At 38.4% G+C, this 18,974-nt stretch overlaps 1 protein-coding gene across 4 annotated transcripts in view; it reads right to left on the minus strand.

The window, feature by feature from the left end:
- LOC137478275 (VPS10 domain-containing receptor SorCS1-like) overlaps positions 1-18,974 on the minus strand; it is a 261,330-nt gene that overhangs the window by 85,514 nt on the left and 156,842 nt on the right. For all 4 annotated transcript variants that reach the window (XM_068198011.1, XM_068198008.1, XM_068198009.1 and 1 more), the window contains exons 4-5: positions 18,153-18,311; positions 4,662-4,735 (exon numbers count right to left, since the gene is read on the minus strand). In XM_068198011.1, the coding sequence (XP_068054112.1) occupies positions 4,662-4,735; positions 18,153-18,311 (233 nt within the window). The remainder of the gene's footprint in view (positions 1-4,661; positions 4,736-18,152; positions 18,312-18,974) is intronic.

Here is an 18,974-nt window from a genome sequence, read left to right on the forward strand (position 1 = left end):
TCCCTCCATGTCCTTGGCAAAAGACCCTCTCCAGCTCTCCTGTAGCCCGTTTCAGGCACTGGAAGGTGCTCTAAGGTCTCCCCAGAGCCTTCTCTTCTCCAGACTGAACATCTCCAGGTCTCTCAGCCTCACAGGAGAGGTGCTCCAGCCCCCTTGTTGTTACAGCCTTCCGATCTTCTTGAAGTATGGAGTACTATTATTTTTGTATTTCTTCTACTTGCTTGTCTGGGTGCAACACAAGTAAAAAAATAAAATCAATACCACTGTTAGAGATAATGATTGTAACCTGATGATCTAATTTACTGGTTGGGCTTTTCTATTGTTCATTTTATGTTAGTTTTTAAGACACTTTTATTATTTTTGTTTCTTTCCTCCCCCTCCAACTTTCTCAAGATTAAGTTTTGATTAGAATTAGATGAGAAACTTTTCAGAAAAATGTCTCATTTTGATCAAAAACTATTACATTTTGACAAATTTTAATTATATTTTTAACTTTTTTTTTCTTTTTTTTTTTTTTTTTAGGGCTAGCTCTGATGACTTACTGACTTTAAGGAAATAATTTCTGGTGGAAGGCATGACTTGATCTGAGGGCCAGAATAAAAACCTGGCTTTTAATGACCAACAAATGTCTGCATTTATATTTTTGCCATATTGGACTATATGCACTTTGAGCAGCTTTTCTGCAACTACTGGCCATGGATGTTTGGATTTGTAAGTCACAAAGTATCACTATTGAACATTGACTAGATGACTGAACCACTCTAAAAAAGGAAGAAAAAAGCAACAATTCCCAGTGCAACCAGTTCACCAATTGTGTTCACATTTCTATTCACTACAAACCAGCTTCTACACCATCAAGATTTCATATTAGGAATGTATACCAAAAATCACCAAGTATCAGAAAAATAAATGCAGAAGTATTTAAATAAAGCATTTTTATTCATCTCTTTTGAGTAGAATCTACTGCATTCTCTTTCCCTAATGCCAACTACATTAGTAAACACTTTGCTATCAGCTATAATCCATGTATATTAACTTGTTTCTGTATTACACTGCTGAATTAATATTGCTTAGAATATTCCTTCCTAGTAATTAGGGTATTTTCACAGAGCACACAGTTCCAGAATTACCAAGTACCTTGATAACTTCCATGCATTTTTCTGTCACAGTACATTTAACAGAAAAATCTCAAGAGGCTACTGCAAAAATAATAAAAAAAAAATTGTTGATACAGTACAGAACTGCTGTGCCACTGCATACACTGCCTGTATGCAGTGTGGATTCTTCCAAGTCTCCACCTGACACATGATATGTGGTTGACTCTCTGAGGGGAGTACATTTTCCTCAGTACACCACTTTCACACCCCATTATGCAAACAGAAATGTGATGATACCCAAATTACAGAAATCATTAGAGGTGTCAGTTAGAGCAGCCCATCACTAAAGCCTGACCAGTCACAAGTGTGTCCTAACAATATTTTAATGAAGTAGAAGATTACAGATCTCTTTTTCCAACATTTGTTTTATTTTGATTTTTGATTGATGTTTTTAAGACAGGAAGTCTCCAGTCACCTCTCATTTTAAAGGTTTGACTTCATCTGATCATCTCCCACCTGATATCTCCTTTCATAGAGTGATATTACATCTCTTTCATCACAAGTGTGGATGTCAGGGCATCACTTAGAGCTGCAGGTGGAAGAACAAAAATGAGGAACAGAAGAGCTTTGAATAAAAAATATTTTATTTCCATATTAGTGGCTCCTCTTTATGAAAGAGGATGTAAGAATAAGAAGTACATGTGGACTACAAGGAACTGTGTCTACACAGAGTGTTTCCTCAGAGTTATGTAGCAAGCATCATAAGACTGTTTTTCTTCAGGGGTTTAAATTCCTCTGGAGTGGTAGGAGGAAGAGGTGTTTCACAAAGCAACCAAAAATAAGCAAGTAAAGAAGAAAATTCTCTTGGCAACAGATACAAGAAACAAAGCTGACACTACAGCTTCTCTGACAGTGTTTGCAGGTAGAGCCTTCTCAAGACTAAAACTAGCAAGCTCAGTGGAGGTTATTCACAAGACTTTTGAGTGACCCAAAAGCTATTTACAAGGCAACATGACAAGCTAAAATGGCAATGAAAATATCAGTGAGCAATCAAGAAAATGCATTTTTACTTTCATCAACCATTCAAACCCATGTAAAAGTCTTTAAAGTCTACCAGGTGCACCTTCCCTGTCAAAACAAGCAGCGTAACTAAATGCAGCCTCAAGAAGGCCTGATGCCAGAGGCCTTGCTTTGTGTCTTCCAATTTTAGAGAAGTCCTAGTTTAGAGAGAGCTGGAAGTAATCTGTACTAAAGCAACTCCTCAGCCTTCCTTAGATATCAGAATATTTCCCTCATTCTCTGCCCAGTACAGCTGTGTCCTGGTTGATCCCTTCAAAGCCATTTGGTTTAGATAAAGCACCAGGAATAGGAGAGAGTATCCCCACATTCTGCTTTAAGTTGTGACTTCAGGACATTTTACTTCACTATTTACTTCTGCTCTTAAGAATAAGTGAAATCAGTCTTCTCACTTTTCAGGTTGATTACACTCTGCATATTTACAAGCTAAAAAATATAGTAATAAATTTAAAAAGCCAAACCAACTACAAATCACAGGGCACTGAGCAAGGCTTTACCCAACTTGTACACCAGCACTGGCTACAGAGGTGGTGCTGCAGAAATCTGGATTTCAGCTGTACTTCTGCACCCTCTTAGGCCCCAGTTCCCTTCTGCTCTTCTTGCATGGGGAGCCAACTGTGACCACGCCTTGAGTGCAAAGGGCTTCCCTTCTGATTCAGCATTTCAGTGCTGCTGTATCCTCAAGCATAGAATGGAAATGCATATTAAAGCCCAGTGCTGCTCTCTGTGCTGCTCTCAGTCACACAGGCACAGCTGTTTTCTACTGTGGATGTGCTTGAAGACTGACACTGTCCATAGAATTGTAGCTAAAATTATTCTTTTGTCCTAGGGTCATTATGATCATCATAAATATACCAGAATGAGATGCAACAGTGTCTCCACAAGTTGTATTATTCTCACTTTTGACAGCAAAAGTACAGTCTAGCTTACACTGAGGTGTGTTATGCAAGGGGCATTCTGTTCAAGGTGAAAATACAGGCTTGCAGTTTCATGCTTTGTGGATGGCTGTAGGGAAATTGGATGGGTGGCTGGAACATTTTTTCATCTTTCAACATGCTGTTTGTCTTTGAAGCTCAAGCCTAAGTTCCTTATTTGTTAGGTTCTAAGAGGCCTTAAAATTAGAGCTCCACAGAAAGGGAAAATTATAGCTTCAAAATTTTTCTTATTGCAGGCATCCATCAGCTCATTTCACAATAAACCAGAACTGTAAGCAATGACAGGGAACTTCAAAAGGCTTGGAGTACTATACAGGACATGGGGGTCCAGGAATAGGGACAGTCTTTTCAGCCCTCTGAGCCCCTTCAGCAATTACAGTTTTGTTGGATGTCTCAATGACAGGGTACCCAGATTTCTATGACTCTCTGCTTTTATTAGCCCAGAAAAAAACCAGAAGATGTGTAGAACTCTGTGTTTGCATCTGACATTTTGAGACCCTGTTAGGAGTCCTGCAGGACAGAAATAGTGATATAAACATACATGTGACTGTCTATACAGACACTCCCACAGAAATGAGTTCAAGTTAAAAATGGAATTTAGCTTGCATTAGCTTCAGCTAACACAGTTTCTGAGAAAGAATTAAAAAGCAGAAGCAGCAAACAAAATCTCTGGTCAATCCTTTGCAGACTAAATATAAATTCAACTTTAGAAGTAAATTTGACCTAGAGCTCTTCCTTCTTTTATAAATTAAAAGAAAATATTTGACTGAACCACTCATGAATCTTGCTATGTTCAAAACCTGTAGATTTGACATAAAATGTAGTTTAGAAACTACCATGCTGGTCTCCTTTTAATCATTGGTTCAGCTCCTCCCAATTTCAAGATGACTATTTTATCAAAAGCTTCTCTTCCAAAGGCATAGTCATAGGACACAAGCCCACTTCTACTCACAGGCAGACTAATGCTTCCATAAAGAACTGATGAGAAGTCCCATAGATTTTCACCAAAACACAAGAAAACCTTATATTTGATTTGGACTATACAACCATGTTTGCAGGGGAAAAAAAGTTCAGTGTCTTCTTCATCTCTTAGCTTTCTTTTCTATGTAAGTCAAAGTTACACTGATTTCTGCCTAGTGGAAACATGCTCAATTTCAAGGACTAAGCAGGTCTAACAGTAATTTAAAGGACAACACCAGCCACTAGAGGCTGTCTATCTGTGGCAGAAATGCTGCTGTCCTCCAAGACTTCAGCCTTTGTCCCTTTATTGTAGCAGGACCAGACTGAACTCTTCATTCTCCCATCCTAAATCAATGCTTTCTTCAGACAATTATTCAGCATATTTCAGTTCTGCATGACTCTTAGATCAAAGACCCAGTCTTCCAATGTCATATAAACACATAATGCCCCTTTCGTACCAGTTCTGAATTAATCTCAACAAATCAGTGGCGCAGACTGTATTCAGCCACCTTGCCTTCAAGACCTCATTCAACACCTCTGTATGCCAGGGGAAGCTGTGTCAAGGAAAACAGGAAGAGGGTTTTGCTCTTACCAGTAGAACCTGTTTGGTGTAACTCCCTCATGAAGAAGCAACCATCTTCTGCCAAACTCCACAGAACTGAATAGCTGTGGACAAAAACAAACAGTCATGAATCACAGTAAAACACAACGATAACAGAGAAATTAACCTGAAAAACCCTCCACCGCTTCTAAGACAGTGTGGTCTTAGATTTTTATTCATCCCAGTCTCAAAGGGACACAACTGGGGCAGCTGAAACATGTCTGTGGTACCTTTTATTGGCATAGAGAATACTGAGATATGTGATATGGGACACAACTGGTAGTACCTGAGGGATCACTTTATGGGTAAACCCAGCAACCTGCCCTGAACGAAAATTCATCATCCAGTTGCCTTTCTCAATATTATGTTCAGAAGAACATTGTTTTTCCATTAGCATTGCCATCCTTAGGAAGCTTTGTCAATCTAGCACCAAAAAATGTTCTAACATGTCTAGACTTCCCTTGCAGGACTGGATGAGTTGAAACAGCACAGTTTACTTGTTCCAAGGAAATGTGTGATCCTCCCTCTGCTCTTGTCCTTCTCCTGCCGACAACGTGACACCTTCTCCTCGTCTGATTACGCAAACAATATCCAAACACATCAATCATTTCAGAAAATCTTTCCATGATAAATACCAAACCAGCCTGAGAAAGGTCAGCAAAAAGGCACGTTACAGGTATTATAAATCTTCTGACATGTCTTTATGGAATGATATACAAATGTTACTATTACAGAGCACTTACAAACAGCTGCTCTCCCTAAGTGCTGCCATCAAGTAATTCTCAGAAGGCCAGTAGAAGGAAGGATCACTTGGGTTCTCTTATTTCTTTTGCTTAATTTAGCTTCAAATTTATCATATGGAAGGACTGAGAGGCAGTCAGCCCTACACTTTTCTTGCAGATTCATCCTGTTTCCCTTCCTTTCTTTGCCTGGTAGATTTGGTCAGTCCCCTTTACTGTCAAGGCAGATGTTGGACATTGTTTTTTGAACTATTATCTCTCTTTTCATGACATCTCTTAAAGTATTTTGCATAAAATGCAGATGACCTGAATCTTTATGTGCAAATTATGGCAATTTTTTTTTGGAACATGAAGCAGCAGAGAATTGGTAGGAAAGATGGATGTCTTTGAGAATACCAGAAGAAAAAATGATTATTTAAAACCTCTGTGTTCAAAAAAAGACTATTTGAATGTATTTTAAGAATTATGAGACTGGGATGTAAAAAAACTTTGAGGTCTATTATTTGGATATTGATTACAAATGCAAAACCCAATATCCATACCTTTCCTATGTTAAAAAATTTTAAGAACATGGAGAAACTAATTGAAATAGATTTTTAGTAAAGAGTAGACTGGCATGTGTTAACATTTACTTTGAAATATAAAAGCTAAAAATTCACCTCTTTCATCTCCTCTTCTCTTGAATACTGTCAAAGAAGAGAGAGGGAAGAAGGTAGAGGGGACAGAAGATAACAAGAGTAAGAAGAGGGGAAAACAGTTTAGTTCTGTGGCTAGAAGTGCATCCAATTTTAAAACTTCAGTGAGTCTGTTATTTTTCCTTATGTAGAAGATTATAGATACATTTTTATTTGAAACTTTAGGAAACACTAACTAGAACAAAGGAACACTTTTATTTTTGGAAATTAAAGAAAATCTCTTGGAACATTGAACAACCACTTTTTGAAGTGATTTAAGGTCATCTATTCAAGGACTTTACTATTACAGGAAGTATTTTCCCTCCTTCACACTCAAAATCCATTTCTAGACCTTTTTTTTATAATTGCAGCAAATATAAACATCATAACAATAAACTATTGCTGTTACCTATTATCTCACTGATGTCAAAGTTTTTCTTTTCATGGTAAAGTAGTTTCTTCTATGCTAAGTACTGTCTTTGACATACAGTAATTTAAGTTTCAATATAGCTCATGTGATCCTTTAATTAAGAACAAGGAGCAATCCAGACTCAGCAAATATCTCTGTATTTCCAGACCAGGGATAAGTAGGATGCAAGCTTTCCAGGGACACTGATGTTCCGACAGCTGAAGTCATCATATTGAATCTTGTTTTCCCACTTTTTATCTCTCACCTTTATCCCTCTCTGGTTTCCCTGAGCACAACTTCTAGCAGGTTATTCCCTCTCTGAATTTGCTGGTGACAGTAACGGTGCCCAGAATGAATTAATCGCAACCTTCGAAAGCTTTCACTGTGCTCGTGTAGCGCCCTGCTCCCCACCTGCATCCCCACTGAGTGCCCAGTGCTGGACCGCCCCGGTGCCACAGCTTCCCTCTGGCTCTTCCAGCACAGCCCTTCCTCCAGAGGGGCCTTGACCTGGAGCATGCTTCAATTCCCCCACGAGGATGGAGGCTGTGATGCTGCAGAGCACCCAGACAGCCCTGCTTTCTCCTAATCTGTGCCCTGAGGAAGATGTGATTCAGGCGAATAACTGCAGAAATGAAAGAGTTTTTAAGTCTGTTTCAAATGTAGGAAATGGATCCAGCAATTCTACTGTCAGGGCTGGACTGTTAAATTAGAAGCCAGTGCCCAGTGAGCTGGAGACAGCATGTGAGAAAAGGCAACAGCTCTCAAAGGGAAATACCAGCTCCCTGGGAGCCCATATCCAAAGCTCTCATTGTCTTTGATAAGACACTTTCATAACCAGACATTAGAAGGTTTTTCATCCTCTGCCATTATCTCAGCACCAGCTTTGGCTTTTACTGACTCACAGAAGCACAAGCAGCACTAATGTGTCTTTAGCAAAGGAGGATTTCCCCACCTTATGTACAACCACCCTACCTCCCCCCTAAAAAATTTGCAGTAAGGATTTTTTCAGCTTTTTTATTCTAAGTATCATTAATTTTTAAACCTAGTTAATTCAGTTGGACTGAAAAAAAAAGAAGTATTTGAAGGCTATGTTTTTGTCAAGTATTGGTTATGATACAGCTGGGATTATTTTTCCCCTTTTAGCAATTGTAGTGCTTGAATGGATATTTTTTAAACCCAGCATGGCATTTTGCTCTTGTTACAAAATCCCTCTCTCTCCAGGGACTTCTTGTGATAGCCTTGTGCATGCAGTCCCTTCCAAGATGACATTTTGTTTTCTTTGGCAAGCACTGCTGTCTGATGACAATTTGCATTATTAGACTGAAGTTAGAGAATGTTCTTTGCTACACTTATTTTTCAAGCACAGATAGAAAAGGAACCTATTACAATTTTATTGTATGTTTTCATCTGAGGGCCAAGCTGTCATTTCTGTTTTCACAGAGACAAAACTGTTATGAAGTACAAATCTTGTATTGATCTCTCAGATTTGACCCTTGTTCATCAGGGAATAATTCTCTTATTGCTTCTTCTCTTCTACATTTATTTTTCTGTGTAACATGCAGATTGTGTAACAACCATTAAACAGTCTGGGTTTGCTTTGTTTTACTTTTTTAAATCTTAATATTCTGTGAAGTAGAAACCTACCGCCTACCTCATTTATATAAGAAAAAAGAAATGCAAAGGAAAAGAAAAGGCTGTTCTGAGGTTACAAATACCTTCTGAGGCTGAGCAGGGATTCAAATAAACCCTTTGAATGGTGAGACAATTCCCCAGCCCTCTCACAACACGACACCACTGTCTCTGGGAGTAAGGAAAGCTGACAACTGAACTTCTTTCCTTATCTACACCAGACATGATATGATACTCCCCCTCCCTCTTTTTTGTTTCCCAGCCTGTATGAGAAGCCCAAGAGCTGCTCATGTTTTTCATAGGGATAATGTAAGATTCACCTTAAAATGCTCTGGGATATCTAGGTAACAGCAGGATACAGTTGCCATGTATTATTCTTTTCCCCTTCTAATTTCCTGATCTTTCCAGTACCAACTTCAGACTTGACTAATTTTTTCTTTTGCATTTCACAGTATAAAAAAACCCAAGTAAATTCTATAAAATATAGGGAGAAAACATGATTTTTTTCCAAAATGTTTCATTAAGAATAACTGGGTTTTATTCGACCCACCCATTCTGATATAATACCACCTGAAGGGTCATTATGCCAGTCAAGACCTACCATCACCCCTTCTGTTTCCAACAGATGAATTTTCCTAGCCAAAGCTGTTATGTGAGGAATGTCTTGTGCCTCCAACTTCACTTTACTGCCTTCATAGATTGCTGCAGATACAACTGACCCTGAGTGTCCATGATGTTTCATCATTCAGCATTTAAAATAATTGGATTAAATATTTGATTCTGATGCTTCTCCACATAGAGATCTTGAATCATGTGGCAGTTCCATGTGCTTCCTATGCTGATGAGGATATTAAATTTTATATAATGATTTAATCTCACGCAAGAAAAAATATGCACATAGAAATTCAAAACCTGGTTAAATAAAGGGTGATTTAAATTGCATGTTGGAAGTGACATTAGGGAAATACTTTGAGAAAGTTAGTAGTTTCTATTATTTTTATTTTACTACAGAGATTTCTCCTAGCAAGTTATAATAGAATACATCATGGAGACTGAGTTGACTGGGTTTACCAGCTTTGGTCTAACATTCTGAAAAGAAAAGTCTCTCTTTCTCTCACCTCTAGTTTCCATGCACTCTCAACTCATTCTCCCTGGACACAGATCAGACCAAAATATCAATCTATACTACATTATTGACCTAAAAAAAAAAAAAAAAAAAAAAACACCACAGATGCAACTGGAAAACTAGTTCAGAACAGCTCTGAAAGCACTGGGTTTGATTCAAATTCACCTCTCATTCCATGAGAAGGTTTCTACTAGCCAGTGCTCCTGGTACTTTCTTCACATATGCTGACTTCTTGACTCTTACACTTCCTCATGTTTCTATGAGATGATTAAAACTAATGCTACTCATGCTGTTTGCCCCTCACCCCTTCACACACCATTGGTTCACATACAAAAATCCTCAAAACACCATTGCACCTTAGCCACAGATTTTGCACTGGTGAACCATATAAATATTTTGAGAGATCTTTCTTTTCCCCAAATTTCAAATTCAACAGAGAATGCAACATCCCAAAAGCAGTTTAGCTTTAACTATAAACATAACAGAGTCCAACTGGATATTTTTTTTTTCTGAAGATGCAACAACACAATTTTAAATATATGCCAGAAAATCCTTTTTCTTCTCATTCATTTATGCAAAATAAATTTATTGCTGATAAATTGTACTTTACAACTACTACTTTTACTACTACTACAAATGCAGGTGCATTTGAAGAAATTCTAGTCTTCTACAAGGTTTCAGTCATCATTCTCATTGTTCATAAGAGCATTTTTCAAGTATTACTAAACTGTGAAAGACCATATTTTGAACTGATCTAACATCTCAGGAAAGCAAAGAGCAGTAGGGAAGGCATCGTGGATTGCTGCAATTTGGTGATGTACTCAATTTAAATCTCTCTTTCATTTCTTTTACTTTCTATGCAGTCTGCAGAAAAAGTGGCGTTAGTGCATCAGAGAAGGACTTCAGATTGAACATGTTTATATAGGCATAGACAAGAGTCCTTTATGATCTTTCACACACCTTTGCCCCTGACTCTACCTGTTGAATGAAAAATTATCACAGTGGGAGAAAAGTTTCCACAGTGGCAAAAGAGACATCTTGAAATAGGAATGAAATGGAATGAACAGGGATTTGGATGGACACATGTTCCCCACATGCATCCAGTGCAGCTTACTTGGGTGCCAAACAAAGTACATTACATTTAAAGAAATTGCTGCACAGGGCATTTTTCTTCAGAGCAGCCAAAGGTTGGGAGGTATGCTGCTGTTCCTTGAATCAGGCTATAGACCAGGTTTTTCTTTTCTAAACTGCATTTAAAACAACAGTATGTTTTGTATAAAAAAGAACCTGAAATCATGCATGGTATTTCTTTCCTAAAATAAAACAGACAGAAACGGACTACAGGGCTGATACTCATTTACTTCCCTGATCTTTGATCTATTTGTAAGTTCCACTGTTAAGAAGCTTAAATATCCATGAAGCAATAAAGTTCACAGGAGGCTGCATAGACTTTGAACATTTTAAGTTGCAGGCAATGCATTAATCACGCATTCAGAACCATCAATAAGGTCACCCAATAATTGGTGTTTATTGAATGCTGATGGAAACATATCAGAGTGATAAAGCTGTCAGATACCTGCTTCACAGCCCATTCAAACACCAGTGATGTCTGCAGCTCTGCAGCTGCTTTTGCTGATGACCCCCATGCTACTGCCATGCAGAGTTGTTCGGTATGGTCACAACACAGCAATTGCTTTTGTGAATGTTCAGCACACCAAAGCACCCTGAAGATGACCCTCAGTTTTCTTCCCACCTGTCCCTCAATAACTCCTCACACACTGTCAGCTATGACCCACATCAGCCAGTATTCTGATTTTGTGGCAGTTTGCAAGCAACTGCAATAGGATGATGTCCCCAGTTCATTCAACTCATATGCTAAAAAAGTGACAGGAAACATATTTTTTTACCAGGAGGTGTTTAAAGGACTCTGACTGGCATATATATTTTAAAGACAGAAGAAGCCTCTAATATTATCAGTGTGTTCTCCTCCTAACAGATGCTGCACCATCTTTACCAGTAACTCAAGCAGTAGAGAGAATTATTCAGGCCAACAACTGATGGCTGAACTAGATTGTATCGTTTGGAAAGACACCCAATCTCAAGTCCAAAGGATGATGAATTTACCACTCCACTTAGTATGCTGTCCTCAAGGCTAATTCCCTTCTCTACTGAAAAAAACTATCTCTGTTACAGGCAACAGGGTAGCCAGCACTGGCTTTCTTCTGTGTTGTAAATTTACTAAGTAGATTCATAATTGCTTAGATAACTGCAATAAATAAGCACATTTTTGTTTAAAAAGTGCACTGTATTTGAATGAAAACAGAAGAGAAAAGGCTTACTTTGGCAGAATTTAGGGCAAAGTGTCAGAATTTTCATGCACACATGCATAGCTTTAAATTTAAAAATAAATTATTGTTCATCATTTGCATTATATTAAAACCTATGGCTTTGAGTGAATGTAGTGTTGACAGGCACTTTGTATAATAAGAAACTGGAGACCTTTTGGAGATTGCACTCAGCCAAATGACAGAGAAGACAGAGGTGAGTCACGTGCAGAAAAGTGACAGGAGTTGCTCAACACCACAGAGGTCAGTAGCACACCCAGCAATATGGAGTACCTGTCCTTATTCCTAATCCAGTGAACCACCCAACTCTGATGGAACAGAAAAAGTCTTTTTTTTTTCATTGAAGTAGGAAAAGTGGAGTTATATAGAACACAGAAAATCTTGCAGAAAAAGAACAGCTCTACCCTTAACTAAAAGTATGTATCCAGGATCCCAAACCAGAAAAAGAATAAGTTCTCTAAGGGTACAGAGGGCTGATGTTTATACAGATGGATAAGCAAGGATATGTTGATTTGCCTAAAGATGAGTGAGTCAGTGGTAAAGAGCACAGTGATTACTGCTTGGAAGTTTTTCCTTCTGATTCACTGATCCCACTCCTGGTCCAGAAATCTATCTTCCACTGGGCTCTGCTAGTTGATTTTTTTCTTTTTCCTCTGTATTATTAGAGTAGGAAACAACATTAGAGATTCCTATCACTTTTAATTCCATTCTTTATTTTAAATTGTTACCCCAGCACGTTATGCTTAGTGAGGTCTGTAAAAGACTGATGGGTACTCCAGGAAACTATATTTTTCAACACATTTTCTACACTGGCTTATGGCCAATTTAAAAAGGAAAGAAAAAAAAATAAAAGAGACAATCTGGCATCATTAATCTTCTTTTGATGTCCCTTCCTTGTTTATTTTCAGAATGCTAGCTGCCACCAAACTTATCAATTTGCCTAGAGATAGCAAGGGATATTTGCAAAGGGTTGTGTGCAAGATGTGTTATCACCCATGGTGCCTAACTGGTATCTGTGCTCCGAGTCCTCACATACAGCCCTAGCTACACATGAGGGTATTTCTGTGCATCACTTGCTTAAAAACACGGAATGCCTTAAAAACAGGGAGCAGCAGTCACAAGGCCTTCCCGAGGAAAGCCCAATGCATCCCTGGCACAAGTGCTGGTAACCCAGAAGAGATATCCAAGATCAAGCAGAGAGTGCAACGCTGCAAAAGCTGGGGCAAACAACTTTTAATATGGAAATTACTTGTTACTTTTTCCATCTTCAGCAATGTGCATCAAAGAGTACCAAGTCTGCTGGAAAACTGGCTTGGATTATTAGTGGTGCCCCAAATATTAACACAAATAGTGCAGACTGTTGCAGGAGTGATGCCACAGGGAAAGGGGCAGTTATTCACACAGGCTAATATTAGCTTTATGCAAACTAGTTCCCTGGTTGTGTCCACAGTCTGTCAAAAGAGATAGGCTTTTCCAGAGGATGATTCAAAGTGGCTAATGCCTACCACTCTTGAGAAGCTTTTTTCCTCTCCATTAATTTTAGATGGGATTAGCCTCCCTCAGCTAACATTAGCCCAAGTGAATAGTCCTCTGAATTGTTGTCACCACTGCTGTCAGCAGTGTAGCAAAAAAAAAAAAAAAAAAAAAAAAAAAAAAAAAAAAGAGGTCACTTGATGGTAACTGTTTTTGGGGGTTTTCTGTTGGGTTTTTTGGCTTGGTTTGGTTTTGTTTGTTTGGTTTTTGGGGTTTTTTGGTTTTGGTTGGTTGGTTGGTTTTTGTTTCTTGTTGTTGTTTTGTTTGGTTAGTCTGTTTTTTTGTTTTGGTTTATTTTTTGCTTTTTTTTGCTTCTTTTAATTTTTACCTATGATGCAATTTATGAGAAAATTAATCTGGATTTTTTCTCCCGTCTCTGGTCTAAGTAAGAAATTACTGTTACCATTGAAACTGAGAGAGTGTAAATAGAAAAAGAATAATTTATGTTGAAAGGAACCCCTGGAGGTTCTGTGTGTCATCCTTTTCCAAGCAGATACACCCTAAAAAGATCCTAATGCAGTGAAATGAAAGGTTTCAAAATTACGGAGTGCCATCAGAACAGCCCATCACATCTTGAAGAGTGAATACTGACTACATCTATGGCAGATACTCTACTGTCAGACAAAAGTATTAGACCAAAACACATGGATAGACGGGGCTGAAGGTACTTTTAAGTGTTGGCCTGCTCTCTCACAGACATCCTGTGGCCACATGAATCTGCATCTCTTCTCTAAGTGGTTTCTCTGTCATCCCAGATATAAGAATACCTTTCTCTTTCACTTACATGCATGAGGAGTGGACATCCTTTAATGCAGGAAAATTAAGAAGATGATATGGTTTGATGTAAAAAGATATGTTCTCCCAGAAGTATCAGAATCCCGATTTGCCAAATTTCAGCACTTTAGAAATACAGACAAGTATCAGTCCCTAACATTCCTCTTCAGCATGATACACACAGCAAATAAAGGTAGGCAGATGAAAACAGACATTTGGAAAAGACCAAAATGGATAAAGAAAGAAAAAAAACCCAAAACATAAACCTCTTCATTTACTACTGCTATGTTGGCAGGGCTCCTTTAATTTGGGGCACCTTGCTTTTCAAGAGTTACTTTAAAATGAGAATGAAGAAGCAACAACAACTCAGTTTTAAACCTGCTTTTCAGCCTCTGTTGCTGCCTTTCAGTACTTGAGTGCCTTTATGCATTTATTCCTCAGCTGGGCAATTACAAGTCTGCATTTTGCCTGTCTGACTTGTGTTTCCCAATTTCACCTTTATTTCATTTCCTCAAATAGCTCTGTTATTCCTGGCTGAATACTAACCACTCCTCTGTGTGCCTGACCCATCTGAATAGCAGAAGAAGTCTCCACATGAACTAGATGCTCTTATATTCCACGGTCTGATTACACAGCAAACCACTTTTGAAGATTACACAGTAATACATAAGTAATACTCCCATAAAATACAGCCCCTCATTCTACAAGCAAGCTGATTAAACCCACGAGAGCTTACATGTACAAGACCTCCAAAAAGCCTTTGCCTTACAAGCACTGCTTTACTGTGTCTGGAGTTTCCTTCTGATTTGTAGCTCCTTTATGCAGAAAATGGAGAAGCATGCAGTAGTTCTGCAATTATGTGGTAAGAATCAGCCAAGTAACAACCGTACTTTCAGCCAGAACAATTAATGCAATCATGAAGCAATTAGTGCAGGCAGCAGATGGTTTGCTGCTCTTTTTTTTCCTCATGACTGGCAGGAAGAAGCCATGACTGAATTAGGGACTGGTCTGTCAGCAGTGGTAATTCAAGTCACTGCCTAAGGCAGAGACACAGGAGAAAGACATGTGAACAAAAGCAACCGAGTCACTGAAGCTTAATGAGATATTGTTTGTTAGCTGAACCCCGGTAATTAACCACATTCACTCACAATCAACACCCAAGAAACTGGGACATAAAATTACTTCAGCTAAAACAGATTTCCCTGCCATTGAGTAAATCCCTATTCAAACAAACAAGATCTGATCATAGTGATAGACTCAGTGGGCTGTGAAGAGACTGAAGGATGATTCTGTGTGACCCACTTACTGTTTATTACAACTGAGCAATGAGAGGCCTCCACTACTCTTGGCTTTGCCCTCATCAATCCTCAACTGGAGGGACAACTCCTGAGAACCAAAACAGCCCAGATCCAGTGTGCTTCCTGTCTATCCAGCTCTTGCTCTATTCACCACCTGATTTTCCCCATCCTATTTGCTGCAAGGGCACAACACAAATGGATGACAACAATCATGTGGCTTGCTAGAAGGATGTAAAAGTGTTTTCTAGTTAATTATCACCTCCCTCCTGTCAACAGCAAAAATTAAATGACTGCACCAATCCTAACTGGTCAAAATACAATTTATTCTTCAAAGCCATCATCAAGAAAATCTTCACAGCCTCTTCAGTCAGTAGCATCCAAGTTAGTGGCATCAAAATGCAAATTCTTTACCATGCAGATAAGTTTCCCTTGCCTCCTTGGGTGACTCTCAAGTCAGTATGCACACAGCACCTGGAATCCAAGGAATAATGGATTCTCTTCCCTTAAATATGGCCTTAGCACAGGATCAGGAAATAGCTGACAGCAGTGTCATTTGTTGCAAAGCACCCCTCAGCTCCCATTGCAATTATCTAAATACCTGCAGGACTTCTTAATTACTCTGGGAAAATTCTGCCTTTGGATACACAAACATGAAACCAATGGGAGTCATTTACACTTTGCCATAGGCTGAACTTGACCCTTAGTTCGAGTTACATTTAATTTAGTCCAAGCTGATTAATGCTCTTTGCCTGCTGGTTACCCTCTACAGTTCTTGGGCAAAGCTTGTCGAAGCCAGAAAATGTATTCATTAGGCTTTAAAGGAGAAACCAGGGCTGTGACTCATACCCATTCAGTGTACTTTTAAAATGCTATTTTGGACTTAATTGGTACAGGTCTACAGACTTTGTGCTACCTGATTTTTGTCTTGTAACTACAGTATTGAATTACCAACAGTTACCCAATTTGCTAATCAATTCCATAACAAAAAAATGTTATAATACAGCCTACATCCTTCCTCCCCCTACACCTCACACACACAACTCCAACACCAACCCTATACATTCATGTTAACACACAAACAGACCCTCTGTTCTTATATCCAGATTGTCTTTTAAGGATTCTGTGGAAGAGTAGGCATTTCTTGATTACATACTTCTTAGTAGCCATCAATCATAAATTAAATAAGCCTTAGCTGTATGGCCTCTAATTCAGAATTATTTCCTGACCAGACTGAATACCCTAGCAATCGAAATGAATTTTCTACTATATGCTACTTTTATTTGACAAAGCTCCCTTTGAAAGTTTCATTGATCTTCATGTAATAAATTTACTGTTATTAAACACAGTATCATTCCAATGGTTCTAAAAAAGACATCAGAGACCAGCTTCTGTTCTGTTTCATATCAGTCCAGAGAACTCAACAGCTACAAGGGAAAGGCAACATTTTGGCCTTGTCTAATTACATTCTGAACACAGAGAAATAATTTAATCTGCACATTCCTCTGAACAGAGTATAACCATAGTACACTTTACAAAGTGCTGTGAGAGGGGTGAGTGAAAAGTTGCATGCAACTGACTGTACAGAAAGAATTAGGAGGCAAGATGCGTTTCTCAGTTGCAAAGGGTATTAAGCTACAGTCCTGGAAGGATTCTGGTTTTCAGTATAAAGTGAAGGAAGAAAATATTCCAAAAATGTCAATACAATCATTTTGCAACCTTACCTACTTACTCAGTTTTCTTATGCCTTTGTTTTCTCAGGCTTACTGTAATACCAAGCCTAATTTATGCAAAATGAAAATTAGTAGTTTAATTATTTTTCAATTAATTTAACTACACAGATAGAAAACATCACAGATTTCAATCTTTTATGTCGATCATTACATTAACATATAACCTGAACAATTCAGCCAATAGTGAGCTTATCGATTATATTCACAGATTCTATTCTCACAGACACATCATACACAAAATAAAAAGGAGACCATTAAATTATTTAGTATAAAAGCCTATATGCTAAATGTCAAGATATTTCACTCTTTTACCCTTGAGAGGGAGCTCAACAAACTCTTTTGGTCTCTTTCCAGGTTTATTCATAAAACTTTAAAACGTCAGGATGTGAAATCAGCAATTTCTCTAAGCAGTTTTCTCCAAAGGCTAGTTACTTTACAGCTAAGTTTATCTGCCACTGACTCCTGACCATCAATTTTTGTTAGAAGTTTTTATCACTAAATTGAAATGGTTTCTCCTATGATTTGTCTTCCCCCATAGAAACAGTTATGTGCATCAATATCATTTTCCTTCAAATGCTTTTTGTCGTACTAAACACATTGAGGTCTATCAAATCCTTTGCCTTAAGAAAACTGACTTGTATTGATGTGGCTGATTTTCAAAAAATTCCAACAATGAGTTCTCCACAAAAAAAGTCCTGTGTTGTTGTGTTAGGTTGGGCAACAAAAAATGAAGGCAAATCTCACAGCATATTTATTTGGCTGATGGATTACCCGTACTGGGGAACTGGACTTCAAAGGAAATTGATTCAGTGCTACTTTTTCCCCTTAGAAAATCAAAAACTACTTGAAAATATGCCAACCAGAGAAGAACAAGGAGTGTCTTATACTGTTCTTGGAGCTGGTACTAAACTGGAGGAAGAGAATTGTCGAATAAGAGGCCAAAAGCCTCATTAGAGGTTTGTGAAGGATCTTAGCTGTCTTCTCTGCCCATTGCCTGTCACATAATATTGCCAAAAGGATGGATGAATAAACACAGACTGCCAGATAAGTAATAGAGGGCTAGGCCCCAGGAACACAGCAGATGCCCACTTGGAAATACCAAACCGGTATTTCCAAAGACTGTCCTGGTGTCACCCTGAAGTCTGTCCTGAATGCTCTGCAGCGGCTGCACAGAGAGATGGAAGTTCTGGGTTCTCCCTAAGCAAACAAATCCACAACTCTTACCTTCTGATCTTGGCTGTAGGCTAAGATCCAATCTTCCTGTTTGGGGTGGAAGAGCAGACTGTGGATGTAGAAGTTCAGACGGTATTTTTGATAGGTGGCTCCTTCATCAGAACTGATTAATAAGCTGCTTTCAACTTCTGGATCAGTCAACAGCATAATCTACATGGAAGGGAGAGTGAAAATATAATGGTTAAGAGGAATCAGATGGAAAACTAAGCAAGCAGCTAGGAATTTCAGAGAAGCTTATTATTACAAAGACTATTACAAAGTGATTCAATGTAATGTCAAAACTGCTATAGCCAATATTGCAGTAATGAAAACAGTAAGTTTCAGCTATGTATATAAACACATAACACATGATCAAATAGGCAGAATGGCTTTACCACTAGTTAAACCACACCTAAATGAAGCTTATTTGAAAAATTAAACCTGAAATTTTTAATACTAGAGCACAGAAGTTACCAGGCAGGCACAGTGGGCTGCTAAGGTTTTCATGAATGATCTATTGGAGTGACAGACAAAAAGTGAGGCATTGAGAAAAGAAACCCAAAACCCAGAAAAAGGAGAGAGCTGATCTCTAACGGCGGGTTTCGTTAGATTCTGGCAGAAATTTCAGAGAAGGCATTTTGACTGCCTAAAATATTACCTGGCTGTCTGCAACAAGCAGTCTTGCCTTGGCACGAGAACACATTTGATAACCTGCTGGGTTCTTTCTACCTCCAGTTTCTACAGTGCTTTGAATATAGATTTGGTAGAGTATCAAAAATAATCTCTGCATAGTAAATTTGCTTTCTAGTTTTGTCCAGGAGTGTTAGTTTAGGA

The sequence above is a fragment of the Anomalospiza imberbis genome, chromosome 8 (assembly GCF_031753505.1).
Source record: "Anomalospiza imberbis isolate Cuckoo-Finch-1a 21T00152 chromosome 8, ASM3175350v1, whole genome shotgun sequence".
NCBI lineage: Eukaryota > Metazoa > Chordata > Aves > Passeriformes > Viduidae > Anomalospiza > Anomalospiza imberbis.